Below are 18,510 nucleotides of genomic sequence, written 5' to 3'. Positions count from 1 at the left end.
TATTTTTCAAAGATTTAATGATTTTACTTATTTCACAAGATCAGACTAAGAGCAGCCGACCAGTTGCAAAGGATAAAGTAATCTTTACCTAGGTTTCAATAGATATAAATCTATCTTCTTCAGAAGACGGCCTGGGGACAATGAACATTGTAATATATATTAAGGTATGAAACATGAGTCAAGAATGAAGTTTAACATATATTAGGAAAATATTGTATTACAAGATGTGAGAAAGATTCTTGGTACTTACAGTATTATAACAACATGAAGTGATATGTCCTTATCGTTTAGGCAAACATCTGCATAGTTACATTAATCATATAAAATATAGCCCTGAAAACAGGGTTTGTCAGACAAATAAAATAGGTACATAGAAGTTGCAGAGCGCCTAAGCGACTGAGTAAAATCGGCCAGCACAAGAGGTTTTTAGGTGGAACTTAATCTGACTAAAATTTTTCAAAACTGACTCTTCTGTGTACTGCCTGGCTTTTTCTTTTGAACTATTCTCACCAATTTTTACTCCTACACTTAAGAAATGGTTTTTAAATACATTAGCTACTTGTGTAATGTTGGTTAGGATGGTCTCATTCTCTTTAATAGTAATACTACCTACCCCAGTGGTTACTTTTCCTGTCTCCCTTCTAACAACATTCCATATTGATTTGATTTTATTGCCGGAGTTCTTCATTTCTTCTCTAACACACATATTTCTTGATTTCCTTACAACTTTTCTCGGTGTGTTGCAATAATTTTTATAGTGTAAAGCTACTTCTGGCTCTTTACTAGTTCTTTCTATCTCATGGAGTTTTCTTTTTCTTTCTGAAGACAGTTTAATACCTGTAGTAATCCAAGGTTTCTTCGAAAAGTGTGTGGTGTTACATTTAGTTATTTTCTTTGGGAAACAATGTTCAAAAAGGGATATGAATTTATCAAGAAATATGTTGCACTTATCATTATCATTTGGATCATTATATACATCTCCCCAATTAACATTTCTTAAACTTTCTCTGAAGTGCTCTATAGATACTGTATTGAGCAACCTCACAATTTTACTGAATGGTTTCTGAATTATACACCCTGTTAGGTTTTGTAAGTTAATCAGTTGTGCATCATGGTCTGACAACCCATTTACCACACGGAAAGCATGTGTTTGTTTTACATCCTTTTTCTGTACAAATACATTATCTATTAGAGTGCTATTGTCTTGATCTATATGTGTAGGGAAATTGACCATTGATTCTAAGTTATATGTTGTTAATAACACTTCTAGTTCACTTTTCCTATCAGAATTAATTAGAAAGTTTACATTGAAATCACCACAGATTAATAACTTTTTCTATTTGTCTGACACAGTATAATAGTGAGTCAAACTTTTTTTAAGAATAGTTCCCAGTCTGTACACTGTTGCTAATATCAATACTACATTATCTAGCTGAAGTTCACATGTGCAAACCTCAAAGCACTGATCAACACAGAATTTGCTTACTTCTACAGTTTTGTATTTATACCCTTGTTTTATAAAAATGGCAACTCCTCCTTTATCCATCCTAGATCCACAAGTGTAAGATGCTACATTATACCCATTTATACTGACACTATCCATCCCTACAGTTAAGTGGTGTTCAGACAGACAGACAGACAGAGTATATCAATCTCATTCTTATTTTTGAAATCATCTAAACACACTAATAGCTCATCTACTTGATTTTTTATTCCGATGATATTTTGATGAAGTTAGTTGATACTGCCCTTAGATTTGCCCCTATTGACTGTACATGAAGTTTCGTTTATTCTGTTTACCTTGATTGTTGTCTGTCTGGACTTTGGCTTTAACATAAAAATCCCGTCTGCCTGGACCCATTAACCACAGGGATCGCCCCATGTGTGACTGTGGCACCCATTACAGTTTCTGCTAATAGAGAAACTAACTTATTTTTTCCCTTCCTATTCAGGTGCACACCATGTGTAGTGTGTCCCCACCTACCAATGGCATTAACTGGAACAACACTTACGTGAGATTTTGCCGGTGTCTGGACCATTCTGTTCAGCTCAGTGTTAACATGCCTTACAGCAGTATTTTCCCAGGGCTGATCATGGCGCTGAAAGACCTCCACAAACCCCACATTTGTGCGCCCAGTTTCTGCTCCTATTTTATGCAGGTCACTCCTAATACTGTATCTTGGATTCAAAGAAGAAATGAAGCATTTAGCAACTGTTAGATTTGCAAAAAAAAGTCTGTCACTTGCTCATCATGGCAGACGGCTTGGATATTGGCTGGACTTTTTTTAACACCTATAGCAATGAAGCAAGTATATTTTATGAATTAACGACTATTAAGTGTCGATATTTTGGTTTTTATATTTCATTTCCAGTAAGCATCAGAAGTAAAACCTAAAAACAGAAATGTGAAAGATTGACTGACTTATTCTCTCTCTCTGTCACATGAAATCCTTATGGATTCATTAAAATATGAAAAATGTGCTGCATTTCTTGCATCTGTAGGTATACCATAGTAGGGGCCAGTATTTATGACTGCCATAAATAACGAATCCAAAGGATACATTTATGTAAACTTTATTAGCCAACATAAATACATGCAACTGCCTTGGACAAAGACTCAGATGAGTCTCTCTCTCTCTCTCTCTCTCTCTCTCTCTCTCTCTCTCTCTCTCTCTCTCTGTCTCTCTGCACAGTCCAAAGATTGTTCTATTCTCATGGTAGAGGATCTCTGGAGACTGCATCAAGATGGATACTCCCACATATCTATATTGCTATAATCCTTGCACAACATGTCCCGCAAACATATTCAGTCTTTAAATTTCTTCAGAAACTCTACACTGGATGTACATTCTGGAGGATGTCTGTTGAAACCCGCATCAGGACATCCAAATTTAGGTTTTCCATGGTTTTCCTTAATCACTCCCAACAAATGAGGGCAGGGTTCCTTTGAAAGGGCACTGCTGATTTAATTCCCCATCTTTGTCACAATCTGAGCTTGTGCTCTATCTCTTATGACCTCGATGTCCCGATCTTCCCTCCTTGCTTCCTGAAACACTATTCTTAAAGTTTTGTCTGCCCTGCACCCTTTCATGCATGTAGAATAGCATTTAAGTTTAACATCCATTGGAGCCCCATAGGTCTGACCAGTGGGATGGCCATATATGAGTGCAAGCAGCTGGCTAATTCCAAGGCTTTATTGTGTTTTGTCACAGGGCTGTATCCACTGCTTGTGGCTGGTGAGACAGACAGATCCCATTGAAATGGGATTGGTTGGACATAGCTGGTGCAAGCGAGTGCAAGTGAGCATCTGTTGTGGCTTGTGTCTGGCTGTTTTTTGCATTTGACTACCAACTGTGGGTGTAGAGAAACTTATAGGTTTTGTGAATGAGAACAGGTCACTGTGGAATACCCAAGACAAGAGATATCACTTCTGTGACTTAGAGGAAACTATGGTTGATAGCTGCAGCGGAGATGAATGTGGAAACAAAGTGAAAAGACTAACTGTGATGTAGCAAAAAGCATAATACTGTGTGATCAGATTTATTGAATACTTAATAGTGTACATTCAGTAAGACTGTTTACAGAACTCTACAAACTGTAACCTAAAGAAGCTCCACAATGCAGTCTTGCCTACATGTGTCAGATCAACTTTGTAAGCCATGGTGACAGAAACAGTACAGATCTTGGAAAAAGAAAGCACATGTTGCATATTTTCGTAGTGAATTCTCTGCTCTTCCTTGTACATCAAAGACCAATCTCAAATACTCCATTCTGTTGTTGTTGGTCTTCAATCCTAAGACTGGTTTGATGCAGCTCTCCATGCTACACTATCTTGCGCAAGCCTCTTCATCTCTGAGTATCTGCTGCAACCTACATCCTTCTGAATCTGGTTACTCATTCATCTCTTTGTCTCCCTCTCTTATTTTTACCCCCCACACTTCCCTCCAATACTAAACTGGTGATCCCTTGATGTCTCAGAATGTGTCTTGTCAACCAATCCCAACAGACGGCTTGTTGGTTGTCATACCCACATAGAGAGCAGCCCAGTGGTTGCAGCTTAGCTTGTAGATCATGACTGGCTTCACAAGTAGCCTGCCTTTGATTGGATGGTGATGTTTGTGACCAGACTGGAGTAGGTGGTGGTGGGAGGATGTATGGGACAGGTCTTGCATCTAGGTCTATTACAGGGATGAGAGCCATGAGGTAAGGGGTTGGGAGCAGGGATTGTGTAGGGATGGACGAGTATATTGTGTGGGTTTGGTGGAATACAACTGTGGGAGGGGTGGGAAGGGTAGTGGGCAGGACATTTCTCATTTCAGAGCAAGATGAGAGGTAGTCATAACTCTGGTGGAGAATGTAATTCGGTTGCTCCAGTCGTGGGTGGTACTGAGTTGTGAGGGGAATGCTCCTCTGTGGCTGAACGGTGAGACTTTGGGAGGTGGTGGGTGATGGGGAGGATAAGGCACAGGAGATTTATTCTTGTACAAGGTTGGGAGTATAATCAGTCTGTAAAGGCCTCAGTGAGACCCTCTGTATATTTCGAGAGGGACTGCTCATCATGGCAGATGCGATGACCATGAGTGGCTAGGCTGTATGGAAGGTACTTCTTGGTATGGAAAAGGTTGCACCTGTCAAGGTGGAGGTACTGCCGGTGGGTAGTAGGTTTCATATGGACAGAGGTACTGATGTAGCCATCTTTGAGATGGAGATAAACATCTAGGAAGGTAGCTTCTTGGAGTGAGTGGGACCAGTTGAAGCGAACGGAGGAGAAGCTGTTGAGGTTATGGAGGGATGTGGATAGGGTGACCCCACCGTCAATCCAGATTGCAAAGATATCATCAATGAATCTGAACCAGGCAAGGGGTTTAGGATTCTGGGTGTTTAGGAAGGATTCCTCTCGATGGCCTATGTATGGGTTGGCGTAGGATGGTGCCAATGTGGGTGCACATAGCCATACCTGGATTTGTTTGTAGGCAATGCCTTCAAAGGAGAAGTAATTGTGGGTGAGGATATAGCTGGTCATGGTGACTGAGGAGGAGGTTGTTGGTTTGGAATCTGTCAGGCATTGGGACAGGTAGCGTTCAATAGCGGTAAGGCCACGGGCATTAGGGATGTTAGTGTAAAGGGAGGTGATGAGCTGGGCTCCATATGGTAAAGGAACAGGAACTGTGGAGAGTCAGTGGTTGGTATCTTTTGTATAAGAGGGTAGGTTCCAGGTAATAGGTTGAAGGTGTTGATCTACGAGAGCAGAGATTATCTCAGCTGGGGCACAGTAGCAGGCGACAATGGGGCATCCTGAGTGTTTGGGTTTATGTACTTTACGAAGCATGTAGAAGGTAGGAGTGCAGGAAGTTGTAGGTGTGAGGAAAGAGATGGACTCCAGGGATCTACATGCTAAGCTGCAACCACTGTGCTGCATTCTATGTGTGTATGACAAGCAACAAATTGGCCAAGAAACAGTTGTACCACCCTGTTGCTGAGCACACTGCCCAACACGACATTCTTCATTTCAGTTACTGCTTCACAGCCTGTGCCATATGGATGCTTCCCACCAACACCTGTGTTTCTGAATTGGGCAGGTGGGAACTCTCCCTGCACTATATCCTATGTTCCCATAACCCTCCTGGCCTCAACCTTCGTTAATCATTGTCCTCACCCATCTAGCCCCTTCCCTGTTGCCAGTCTAGCACTACACAGCCCATTATTCCACCAATACAACCAGTCTTTTTGCTTATCTCCTTTTCCTCTACCCTCCCACCTCTCCCCCACCCTCCATCTAACCTCCCGACTGCACCTAGCTGCTCTACCTTCTCCTCACCTCATCCCTGCATGCTCCCCAGCAGCACAGCACCATCCCACTCCCCCACCCTGTTATCCATCCCCAGCCACCTCCTTAGCCCCACCCTGTTGCCTCTCCCATCATGCACTGCTGCAACAGCAGCAGCAGCAGCAGCAGCAGCTGCTGCTGCTGCTTGTAGTGAGGCTTCAGCTACCAGAGACTGTGGTCGTGCGTGTGTGTGTGTGCGTGTGTCTTGTCTATTTCCGACAAAGGCCCTGTTGGCCAAAAGCTTACTTTGTGACAGTCTTTTTGTTGTGCCTATCTCCAATTCAGCATCTCCAATATATGGTGAGTGGCAACTATCCTTTTCATAATATTGTTACAGTCCAGCCTGGATTTTCCATTGTCTTCTTCAGAAAAGCTTTTCCTTGCCATTGCCAGTCTACTTCAGCCCTCATCAGTTATTTTGCTGCCCAAATAGAAAACTCGTCTACTACTTAAAATATCTCGTTTCTTAATCTAATTCCCTTAGCATAACCTGATTTAATTCAACTGCGTTCCATTATCATTGTTTTACTGTTGTTGATCATCATCTTACATCTTCCTTTCAAGACAATGTCCATTATGGTCAACAGCTCTTCCAAGTGCTTTGCTGTATCTGACAGAATTGCAATGTAATAAGCAAACATCAGGGTTTTTATTTCTTTTCCCTGAAATTTAATTCCTACACCAAATTTTTCTTTTGTTTCCTTTATTGTTTGTTCAGTGTACAGACTGAATAAAATTGGGGGGAGGCTACAACCCTGTCTCACTCTCTTCTCAACCACTGCTTCCATTTCATGCCCTTCGACCTTTATAACTGCTGTCTGGTTTAAATATATGTTATAAATAGCCTTTCGCTCCCTGCATTTTACCTCTACTACCTTCAGAATTTCAAAGAGAGTATTCCAGTCAACATTCTTAAAAGGCTTCTTGAAGGTACAAACGCTATACATTTAATTTTGCCTTCCTTAACCTATCTTCTAAGGTACATCATAGGGTGAGTATTGCCTCGCATGTTCCTACATATCTCCGGAATTCAAATTTATCTTCCCCGAGGTCTGCTGCTTTTTCATTCTTTTATAAAGAATTTGTTTTTGTATTTTGCAACCATGCCTTATTAAACTTATAGTTTGGCAATCTTTACACACCTTAGCAGCTGCTTTCTTTGGAATTGGTGTTAGTTATTACATTCTTCTTAAAGTCTAAGGGTATTTCGCCAGTCTCATACATTTTGCACACCAGGTGGAAGAGTTTTGTAATGGCTGGCTCTCCCGAGGCTATCAGTAGTTCTGACGAAATATTGTCTACCACTGCGGCCTTGTTCTGGCATAGATCTTTCAGAGCTCTGTCAAATTCTCCTCACAGCACCATATCTCCAATCTCATCTTCATAAATGTGAATTTCCCATTGTATAATCTCGCCCTCTAGTTCATCCCCCTTATATACAGAGTGAAGCAAAATTTGTGCACGCGGGCTTCACAGTGCGACTCCTCACATGGCAGCGATAAAAAAATGTCTGTCACAAAATTTCATCCGGCAAGTATATCTGGCAGAAAAAGGATGTTAAAAAGTGGCAATCTGGCAACACTGTAACCACATGTATGGTAACTACCTCTGTCAGCACATATTAGTCATGCTGTACAATTTGTGCAGTGGATAGAGTTTTGGTTGGCATGCAGGAGGTTGAGGGTTCTCTCCTGGGTTGGGGCGCATTTTGTTTATTTGCTAATTTCATTCTGACATTTCATACCGAAATATACACCATTTCTTGGGTCACATGTATCCTAAATTTACAATGTTTTGTAACACTGACCATAACAAATAAGTAGTTACACGAACAAAGAGGCAGTTGAAACAGATGACCTGTCATAGGACAGAATAACTACAAAAACAATATCAATATAGCACAGTACAATAACACATGATCTACTGGTCATTTATACTTCATGTAATATGAGCGCTCAGTTGTTGCACATTAGCAACCAGTGACAATAATGATGTCCATATTAATGACCGAATGACCTTCACAACACAATATGTTGTCCTCAGAACAACAGATGCTCAAAGCGACCTCCCTGCATGTCCAAACATTGTGCATCCCGCCGGATTTGGACCCTTCTCAGCAAAGCTGCATTCACCATATCAAGAGCAGCATGAACACGCGCTACCAATTCTTCCACATTCGTCAATGGAGTAGAGTACATCTGCTCCTTCAGGTGACCCCACAGGAAGAAATCCAGGGAGTTTAGGTCAGGTGAACATGTTGGCCATACAAAGAGCCATTTCCCGGATATGTTCTGTACAAATACTGTCGCATATTAATTCCAGAGTGTGGAGGTGTATCATCGGGTTGGAACCATATCTTCTGCCCGAACATGTAGGGGAACATTTTTCAGCGCATCAGGCAGATAGTTTGAGAGGAATGCATGGTACCTTCGTGCAGGCAACTGGTCAGGTAACATGTAGGGGTCCAAAGACCTGTCGCCCAATATTCCAGCCCAGACATTGATACCAAAGCGAACTTGATTTCCGTGGTCGCAGGTGACGTGCGGGTTAATCGCACACCAATGGTGGGCATTGTGCATATTGGAGACACCCTCATGAGTGAATGCTGCTTCGTCCAACTATATTATGGTGTTCACGAAGTTATCGTTGGCTTCCTGTTGTTGTTGGACCCACTCACAGCATTGCATCCACTGATGGCAATCTGCAGGATGCAGGTGTTGTGTGAAAGCCTGATGATAATGGTGCAGCCCATGCTAGTGCAGCACCTTAACGACCGTGCATTGTTAGACACCCAGCTACCTTGCTATGCTATGTGTACTTTGCCAAGGTTCTTGGTGTATGACCTCAGAATAGCTTCTTCAGTAGCTGGAGTACGGCGAGTCTGTGGATGACCTCTGTCACGCGATGGTGGAAGGAGAGACGAAACACATTTTTATCTGGATGCCATTGATGAGGATATCTAGCAGCATATTCAAGAGTTGCAACACAAGCCTGGTTATCAGATACACCAAGGACCAGAAGCATATCCACATATTCATTGTTTGTGTATGCCATACATCTGCCCCACTGGTTTAGAGGTTTACAATGAAAAAATTCATCGCAACTAGTCCCTGTCTGGTTGACAGCGCATACAGTATAAACACGCCATCAGTCCTGCGCGCTGTTCCACCTAACACACATTACCCCTCTGACAGATATTGTTCTGCGTGATTCATTGATACAATGATGATGATGATGATGATGATGATGATGATGATAGCAAGTTTCTGGCTAAGGAAGTTCACCTCAACACATTCACATCTAACTAAATTATTTAACAGTTACATTGCAGACCCATACACAGTCCCTGATACAGTTACACAAAGAATAACTTATCTGAAACCTAAAGATCAAGCAGACACAGCAAAATATCACCCCATAACATGCCTACCAACAATATGCAAAATATTAACTTCAGTCATTACACAGAAATTAATGCCACATACAACACAGAACAAAATTATAAATGAAGAACAAAAAGGCTGCTGCAAAGGAGCACGAGGATGTAAAGAGCAACTGGTCTGATAATAGATGCAGAGGTGACATATCAAGCTAAAACTAAACAAAGGTCGCTACGCTACGCATACATTGATTACCAAAAAGCTTTTGATAGTGTACCCCACTCATGGTTACTACAGATATTGGATTTATACAAAGTAGATCCTAAATTGATACAGTTCCTAAACATAGTAATGAAAAATTGGAAAACCACACTTAATATCCAAACAAATTCAAATAATATCACATCACAGCCAATACAGATTAAGTGTGGAATATACCAAGGAGACTCATTAAGCCCTTTCTGGTTCTGCCTTGCTCTGAAACCACTATCCAACATGCTAAATAATATTACTGGAACATACCAACACAAGATCACACATTTGCTATACATGGATGATCTAAAACTACTGGCAGCAACGAATCAACTCAACCAATTACTAAAGATAACAGAAGTATTCAGCAATGATATAAATATGGCTTTTGGAACAGACAAATGTAAGAAAAATAGCATAGTCAAGGGAAAACACACTAAACAAGAAGATTACTTATTGGATAACCACAGCGACTGCATAGAAGCGATGGAAAAAACAGATGCCTATAAATATCTAGGATACAGACAAAAAATAGGAATAGATGATAGAAATATTAAGGAAGAGCTAAAAGAAAAATATAGACAAAGACTAACAAAAATACTGAAAACAGAATTGACAGCAAGAAACAAGACATAAGCTATAAATACTTATGCTATACCAATATTGACCTATTCATTTGGAGTAGTGAAATGGAGTGACACAAAACTAGAAGCACTCAATACACGTACACGATCACAATGCCACAAATATAGAATACAGCACATACATTCAGCAACAGAAATATTCACATTAAGCAGAAAGGAAGGAGGAAGGGGATCTATCGACATAAAAAACCTACATTATGGACAGGTAGACAATTTAAGAAAATTCTTTATAGAATGAGCAGAAACTAGCAAAATACACAAAGCAATCATTCATATAAAACCATCGGCTACACCATTGCAATTTCATAACCACTTCTAGAACCCTTTAGATCACATAACATCAACAGATACAAAAAAAGTAAATTGGAAGAAGAAAACACTACATGGCAAGCATCCGTATCATCTAACACAGCCACACATCGATCAAGACACATCCAACACATGGCTAAGAAAAGGCAATATATATACAGTGAGACGGAAGGATTCATGATTGCAATGCAGGATCAAACAATAAACACCAGATATTACAGCAAGCATATAAGATCCCAATACCACAACAGATAAATGCGGACTTTGCAAAAAACAAATAGAAACAGTAGATCACATAACAAGTGGATGTACAATACTAGCAAATACAGAATACACCAGAAGACATGACAATGTAGCAAAAATAATATGTCAACAACTTGCCATACAACATAAACTAATAAAACCACATGTTCCCACATACAAGTATGCACCACAAAATGTACTGGAGAATGATGAATATGAATTATACTGGAACAGAACCATTATAACAGATAAAACAACACCACATAACAAACCTGACATCATACTCACCAATAAAAAGAAGAAATTAACGCAACTAATCGAAATATCTGTACCCAATACAACAAATATACAGAAGAAAACAGGAGAAAAAATTGAAAAATACATCCAACTGGCTGAGGAAGTCAAGGACATGTGGCATCAGGATAAAGTTGACATTACACCAATTATACTATCAACTACAGGAGTCGTACCACACAATATCCACCAGTACATCAACACAATACAGCTACATCCAAACATATATATACAACTACAGAAATCTGTAATTATTGATACATGTTCAATTACCCGAAAGTTCCTAAATGCAATGTAACATATACCACAGAGTTAAAAGGAAGTCACGCTAGATCAAGGTCTGCGCCACTTTCCATTTTTAACCAGACATAACGTCTGAGAAAGGAAAGAAATTATTTATTTATTTATTGTTCCGTGGGACCACATTAAGGAGAAGTCTCCATGGTCATGGAACGAGTCAATACATGAAATTATAACACGATTGTAGAAACAGATAAAATGAAATATAAGAAACATATTCAGTTGTAGATTGTAGAAACAGATAAAATGAAAAATAAGAAACATATTCAGGCGACACGTCGCTAGTTTAAATAAAGAAAATCAAGAATGTAACACTGGAATTTGCTTATTTTTTTAGCTCTTCCAGGAGCTCCTCGACAGAGTAGAAGGAGTGAGCCATGAGGAAACTCTTCAGTTTAGACTTAAAAGCGTTTGGGCTACTGCTAAGATTTTTGAGTTCTTGTGGTAGCTTATTGAAAATGGATGCAGCAGAATGCTGCACTCCTTTCTGCACAAGAGTCAAGGAAGTGCATTCCACATGCAGATTTGATTTCTGCCTAGTATTAACTGAGTGAAAGCTGCTAATATAATAATGCATTGAGATATGTACTAAAAAGCATGCCGTTACTGGAGTCAGTGTTGAAAGGCATAATTAGTGGGACCATGGTGATACCACATACAAATAATAACAGAGTTTGGACATTATTCGCAAAGCACACTGCTGGTCCTATTGGTAAGGTAAGGCCCTAACAAAATGTAATGGACTTAAACGAAGCAGGAATAGTAGTTGGTACTAATCTATGGGACCATTGGAGAAGGGTATAAAGAAAACAGGTTTCACGTCTAGTAGATGAAGTGGTGCAAATGAATTTGTGCCCATGACGTAGAACGTAAGTGCAAATGTTTTCTAGGGGACCTGCTGTAATTGCTGTTGATGATTAAGGTTCCAGGTATCTTACCACCTGGACTATGTTTGCCAAATAAAAAAACGTGTGCCTCAACCCAGGATCAAACCATCAACATCTTGCATGCTAACCCAAACTCTATCCACTGTACCAATTGTACTAATATGTGCCGACAGAGGAAGTTATACACGTGTTTACAGTGTTGCCAGGTTGCCATGTTGCCATGTTGCCATTCTTTAACATCCTTTTTCTGCCAGATGTACTCGCCGAACGAAATTTTGTGACTGACACCTTTTTATTGCTGGTATGTGAGGAGTTGCGTTGCAAAGCCAGAGTGTGTGAATTTCACTTCACCCTGTAGATCCTCTATATACATTTTCCAGCTTCCAGCTTTCACCTCTTTTGTTAATACTGGCTTCACATTTGAGCTCTTGATATTCATACAGCTGCTTCTCTTTTCCCCAAAGGCCTCTTTAATTTTACTGTAGGTGGTATTACAATGATACTCCATACTACTTGATCGTTACTTAAAATTACTTACCTTTTTCCTGGAGTTCATTTTGATGATCTCTTTTGACAAACTGACCTAACAGGTTGCCTTTCAAACACACTCTCAAGCAGACTCAACAACTCACTCGCAGTCTCGCTGCATCCATTTATATAGGAATTTAACAATAGCTTCCAAAATAAAGCATTATTAAATTTGTACAGTTTCAATATTACAATTAAAACTTACAAAACATAAAGAAATTGATGTTACAGCTGAATAAGATATAAAATACAATATTTGAATAACAATCTTTTCTAGTAATATCTTTAGTTTTCCATAAGAAAATCATTCTGAACTTTAATTACAATAATGTCTGTCATATTATTTTAGTTATGTAATTAATTACAGTATGGATTTGGTTTCTAACATTAAATTATATTACAAATATTGTGCTTTATCCGACTGCATATGGGAAAGTTACAGCCTTTGAGGCTGAAAATGGAAAACTGTGAAATGTAAACAACAGGAGAGTTAATTAGAAATGTAATTACAAAGACTATTAATTTCAGAGGAGGACATAAAAATAAATAACATGAAAATACATCACTTGGTAATAACTTTTAAGCTGTTTCTTATTATAAAGGTTCTTTTCTGTGTTAACTCGTTAATCGATTGTAATTATGGTAATTAGAGGTGCCGGCCACCTATGCCAACACTTCCACAGCATTTTAATATTTTCTGCCAAATATTTATCCCTTCAATTTCTTTATTATACATTCAATGAAGCATTTGTACGTAATTTTGTTAATGACAATCTCTTGATAATGATGACAATGTACGTTCCTCCAAAAGCATTTTACAAATCTTCACAAAATACTCAGCTTTCTAACAAATTGAGTCAAATGACACTTGTGTGTGTATCTCTATAATGTCGTAGGAAGCACCAAGTAGTCAGACAAACGTTCAGATCCATATAAAAAGGTGGTATTAGAAATTTCCTATGACTTTTGGGGAAGGCCATTTCATAATAGTATCTACATATCCCTTAGAGAATTATACTTCAAAATCTTCACATTTGTCCTCTAACCGTTCCTGCTTAGACATTTGCACTTTCTGTCAATCTCATTTTTCAAACTTTTGTATTCCCTTTTGCCTGCTTCATTTGGTGCATTTTTATGTTTTTTTTCCCTTTAATCAGTGAAATTCAATATCTCTTGTGTTATCCAAGGATTCTTACTAGGCCTTGTCTTTTTATCTGTTCGATCCTCTGTTGTCTCCACTATTTCATCTCTTAAAGTTACCCATTTGCTGTGTACTGTGTTCCTATCCCCTGTTCTAATCAACTGTTACCTAATGCTCCCTTTGAAACTGTCAACAACTTCTTGTTCTTTCAACTTATCCAGGTCCCATCTTCTTAATTTCATACTTTTTTCCAATTTCTTATGTTTTAATGTATTTATAGAAGAGGCTGTCATATCTAGAGGAATCGCAGTGCTAGAAAATTGTAGTAAAATGCAGGAAGACCTGCAGAGATTGGCAAAAGGCAATTGACCCTCAGTGTACACAAATGTAACATATAGTATGTAAATAAGTTGAAAGGTCAACTAATATATGACTGCTGATCAATCACCAGAAACAGTCACATTGATTAAATATCTGACATTATACATACAGAATGATTTAAAGTCGAATAGCCATATAAAAATATTTGTAAGAATGGCAGATGTCTGACTGAGAGTAATTGGAAGAATGCTCAGGAAGTGTAGTGCACCCATGAAGGAAACAATTACAAACATTTCTTTTGTGATTCTCGACTACTGCTTGTTATCCTAGCACCATACCAGGAAGGGTTGATAGAGGAAATGCAGATCGAAAGGAGTGTAGCACATTTCATCACAGGTTTGTTTAGTAACTGTTAACACATCATAGATCTTCATCTAACAGCAGTGGCACACTGCAAGTAAAGTGTTATCCATAACTATGTAATTTACAATTTACCTTTAAAATTCTGTGAGTGTACGTTCTTGGAAGACACAACCAATATATTGCTTCCTCTTACAGATGTTTCTCAAAAACATCATAAAGCTAAAATTATAGAGATTTGAGTCACATAGAAGCTTACAAACATTTATGCAATTTCAACATTCTGTTGATGTGGGACCAGCAACCCTTTTAGTTCACGAAGAGTTTATTATAAATCTGTCACAGTTACAGTACGTATATTTTGGTGACTAGTTTTGAACCTTCTGGTCCATTCTCAGGACTGACGTACTGAGGCTGTACTGAAAGTGCCTGACCTCAATGACAACCATCAAAAATTGCCAAATACATGCATCACACAGTGATAGTGGATAAATGTCACAATACACATATGCTCACTATACGAGTCAGTTTTATTCCAAACTGTTTCTTACTCATCTAGTGAGCATAGGTATATAGTGATATTTATCCACAATCACTGTGTGATGCATGTATTTGCCAATTTTAGATGGTTGTCATTAAGATCAGGCACTTTCAGGGTAACCTCAATAGGCCAGTCTTGAGAATGAACCAGTCGGTTTGAAACTGATCACCAAAATATACAGCTGTGACAAATTTTTAATAAACTCGTCATGCTCTTCCCATGGATCATTCGCGATTGGAATAGGAAAGGGGGGAAAAGATGGTGGTGCACAAGTACACTCTGCCACACAAAATAATATGGGTTTCAAAGTGTTTATGTGAATTTAGGTAAAGAAGTAAATGCTGTCTCTAATTGAAATTTACTTATTGGGATCCTGTACACTCTCAGAATGTTATCAGATGTAACACTGAAGCTCACCACTCAGAGCTGTTTAATGCAGTACTTATTTAACTCTACACTATAGCACTTTGTTACACTTTTTGTGTTTTTTGCCGTTTCTCTGTCCGTATACTATGTGTACAATACATGACAGTAACCTGTCTCAGTCTCCCTCAATGTGAATCTCTTCAGTTTCTGTAACTTTCAAACAATGTTCTGTCCTATGTAGCACATTTGTAAAAATACGTTTGGATTTTATGAATACCTGAAATGAGATCTTCTTGTTTTACAGACCTCTTTATGTTTCAATGCACCCTGGGGAAAGTTCAGATATTTTGTGACTGTTACCCTGTGTGCTGTCAAAGCTGTCAAATTTTGTTTCTTCACTTTTTGTTGCAACTATGGCTGTAGTTATGTGGCAGTGCTTCCAGAAACATTCATGCAAAAAAAGAGGGCTAGCAAAGATGTGGAACATCAGAGGTTGGGGTTCATACCATGCTGCTGGAGAAAGTACAAGTGGACAAATGTCAGTAGTAGTACACAATCATTCTAGGATCTTGTACTTTAAATGTTCTGTTAAGTATAAAAGTCAGAAGAACTGAAAGATTGGTTGATGGTACTGGGTAGAGATCAGCTTGACTTAAGAGAGTTTATAATGGTAAGACAAATGATCGAGAAACTGCACTTAGTTATGGAAGGGAGAGACAAGGCAAACTGGAACACTTTTGTGACATTTAGGGGAAAGGTTTAGAAATTTTAAGGTAGGGCAGTAAGACATTAAGAAATTTGAGAAAAATGAAAACAAAACAAAGACGAAGACGAAGAAGAGTTGTCTACAGCATCAGTACAAATTCCAAGTAATAGTACTAAATATGGGAAATCAGATGACAAGTCCAGAGTGGATGTATAGCAGATGTGATGAAGGATCTTCTGCATGGTCATGCGATTCACTGGAGTTTCTTTCTTTTGGTATTTGCTAGAGTCACTGGGTATGCATAGACATTTGGCTTCATCCGTCTCAGGTGATCAAGACTGGAAACTACTCACAATGCAAGCCATTGCTATGGACATGGTACAGTGATGGATGTGTGTGGCACTCGCAAGTGCACATTGATGATCGGAGAAACCTGGATATCTGTACGGGTGACTGTACTTAGAATAATGCAGTATAAGGAATATCAACAAGAAAATCATGTTTTGGCAATATAATGTAATTGAATAGGTAAAAAATCTACTCATCAAGTGGCAGCAGGAAAAACAAACAAACAAACACACACACACACACACACACACACACACACACACACACACAAAATTAAAAAAAAAAAAAAAAAAGTTTTACTTGGGCAACCCTCCAGAGCCAGTGGCTGCTCCTTCCAGCAGAAGGTTTGAAGGGAAAGGAAGAGGGGTGGAGGGAAAGGAATTTGAGAGATTTAGGAAAACGGGTAGAGTTTGTAAAAAATCACTCGGAACCCTGGGTCAGGGGAGACTTACTGGATGGGATGAAGAGGAAAGTGTGTCTGAAAGCTTGCATTAGTGAAACTTCTCTCTTTAATGTGTGTGTTCTCCTGTTGCTGCTTGGTGAGTAGATTTTTTTTACCTATCCAATAACAATGTAAGAAATAAGTATTTTATGAACTTTTGAAGCAGCAACATTCTTTTGCACAACGTTTGCATGCCAAACAGTGATAATTAACAATAAATAGGCACAGAAGCAAATCATGAGAAATGCAGACAGAAGTGAAAAATGTATTAATGAAAATAGGAAGGGCAAGAGGGGAAGGAACAGAAATTTAGTGGCTCGATTAAAACTAAATAAGTAGGATGAAAACAGGAGAACAATAATTTTCTTCCTTATGTTTACCTAACTGTCTTAACTTTTAAATGATTTTCTGATGTTATTTTTATATGTTATTTTTATCTTCCCCATGCCTTTATTTGTCCTGTTTATTGGACTCTGGGTCTTAACTCCATTGTTAGTTTTTATTTCTATTATGTGCCTGGTGTGACTTGTATGGACAACCTTCTTGAGAGTTTGATTCTTGTTTTTGATATGTAACAAGTAAATCACACTCATCCTAGGGTCCAAGTGATTTCCTAACTTTCCACAACCCATTCCTCTTTGCTGTCTGAGAAAGGAACTAATAGTCTTGATCATTAAATTTTTGGTCAAATACTGTGTGTGACATGAGATGACATTGTGACAAGTAATGGCACATCACCTGAGATTGGCTTTAATTCCTTGGTGGGTACATTGGTTTCTTGAGTTCAAATATTCACCATAGGTTAGGTTTTGAATCAAGTAATTTGTGCCCATCTTGATCTTAATTAGCTGTTAAAAATTGTGCTAGCTGTTTCAAAACACACACATTAAAACAATAGGTAGTGAATGTACTGTCCTGTGAACGTACTTTTCACAAGGAAATTATTTTTCCAGTCTCGTGGGAAAAGTTTCCAAGCCAGCTGCAGCGGTACTACATGATCCAGGAAAAAATTGAAATGGTGAGTGTAACATGTAGTAAGGAAGCAAATGTTTTACCTAGCGAATGTTTATATGATTTAATGTGAAGATCTGCTTGAGTAGTAAAATTATGTTTATATGTGTTACTTTTATTGCGAGATGTGCTTCATTAAAACAATGTCTGTTGCTAAATGTGGGTAGATAACATGCATTACTATTGGTAAAGTCATTAATTAAACTAAGAATATTTCTTTAGAGGATGGAATCATATAGTGACCTGAGACATGCCATGGTGTGAAATGTGCTGCCAATACCTTGGATAAATTTCTTAATTGTTAGTCTGCAGAATGTAACACTTCAGTTGTCTAGGTTATAACCATTACCTCACCTACTGTAGGGTGCTCAAAATGTAAGGAATTCTGTCAGACTTATCTCTCAGGCATGAAATGGATGACAGTGCTATGTACAAAGAGACCTTACATAGTGCCATTAACATTCACGGTTAGATCACTTATAGTGGCATCTCTGTCTCAACCTGTGTGTATTGGGGATCCAGACCTGATATTCATGTCTTCACTTCTGGAGGAAACTGTGGAGTTATAGACTGGCTACTGCTTTGTGGCTGCTCTTGTTATAATAAGAAC

General features: G+C 38.7%; 1 protein-coding gene across 2 annotated transcripts in view; it reads left to right on the top strand.

The window, feature by feature from the left end:
* The window catches only part of LOC124596336 (transmembrane protein 104 homolog), a 98,847-nt gene that overhangs the window by 55,290 nt on the left and 25,047 nt on the right, over positions 1-18,510 (top strand). For both annotated transcript variants that reach the window (XM_047135438.1, XM_047135437.1), the window contains exon 5: positions 17,843-17,907. In XM_047135438.1, coding sequence (XP_046991394.1) covers positions 17,843-17,907 — 65 coding nt within the window. The remainder of the gene's footprint in view (positions 1-17,842; positions 17,908-18,510) is intronic.

Source organism: Schistocerca americana, chromosome 2, assembly GCF_021461395.2.
Source record: "Schistocerca americana isolate TAMUIC-IGC-003095 chromosome 2, iqSchAmer2.1, whole genome shotgun sequence".
In the NCBI taxonomy this organism is placed as follows: Eukaryota; Metazoa; Arthropoda; class Insecta; order Orthoptera; family Acrididae; genus Schistocerca; species Schistocerca americana.
This window is presented reverse-complemented; position numbering and strand designations above follow the sequence as displayed.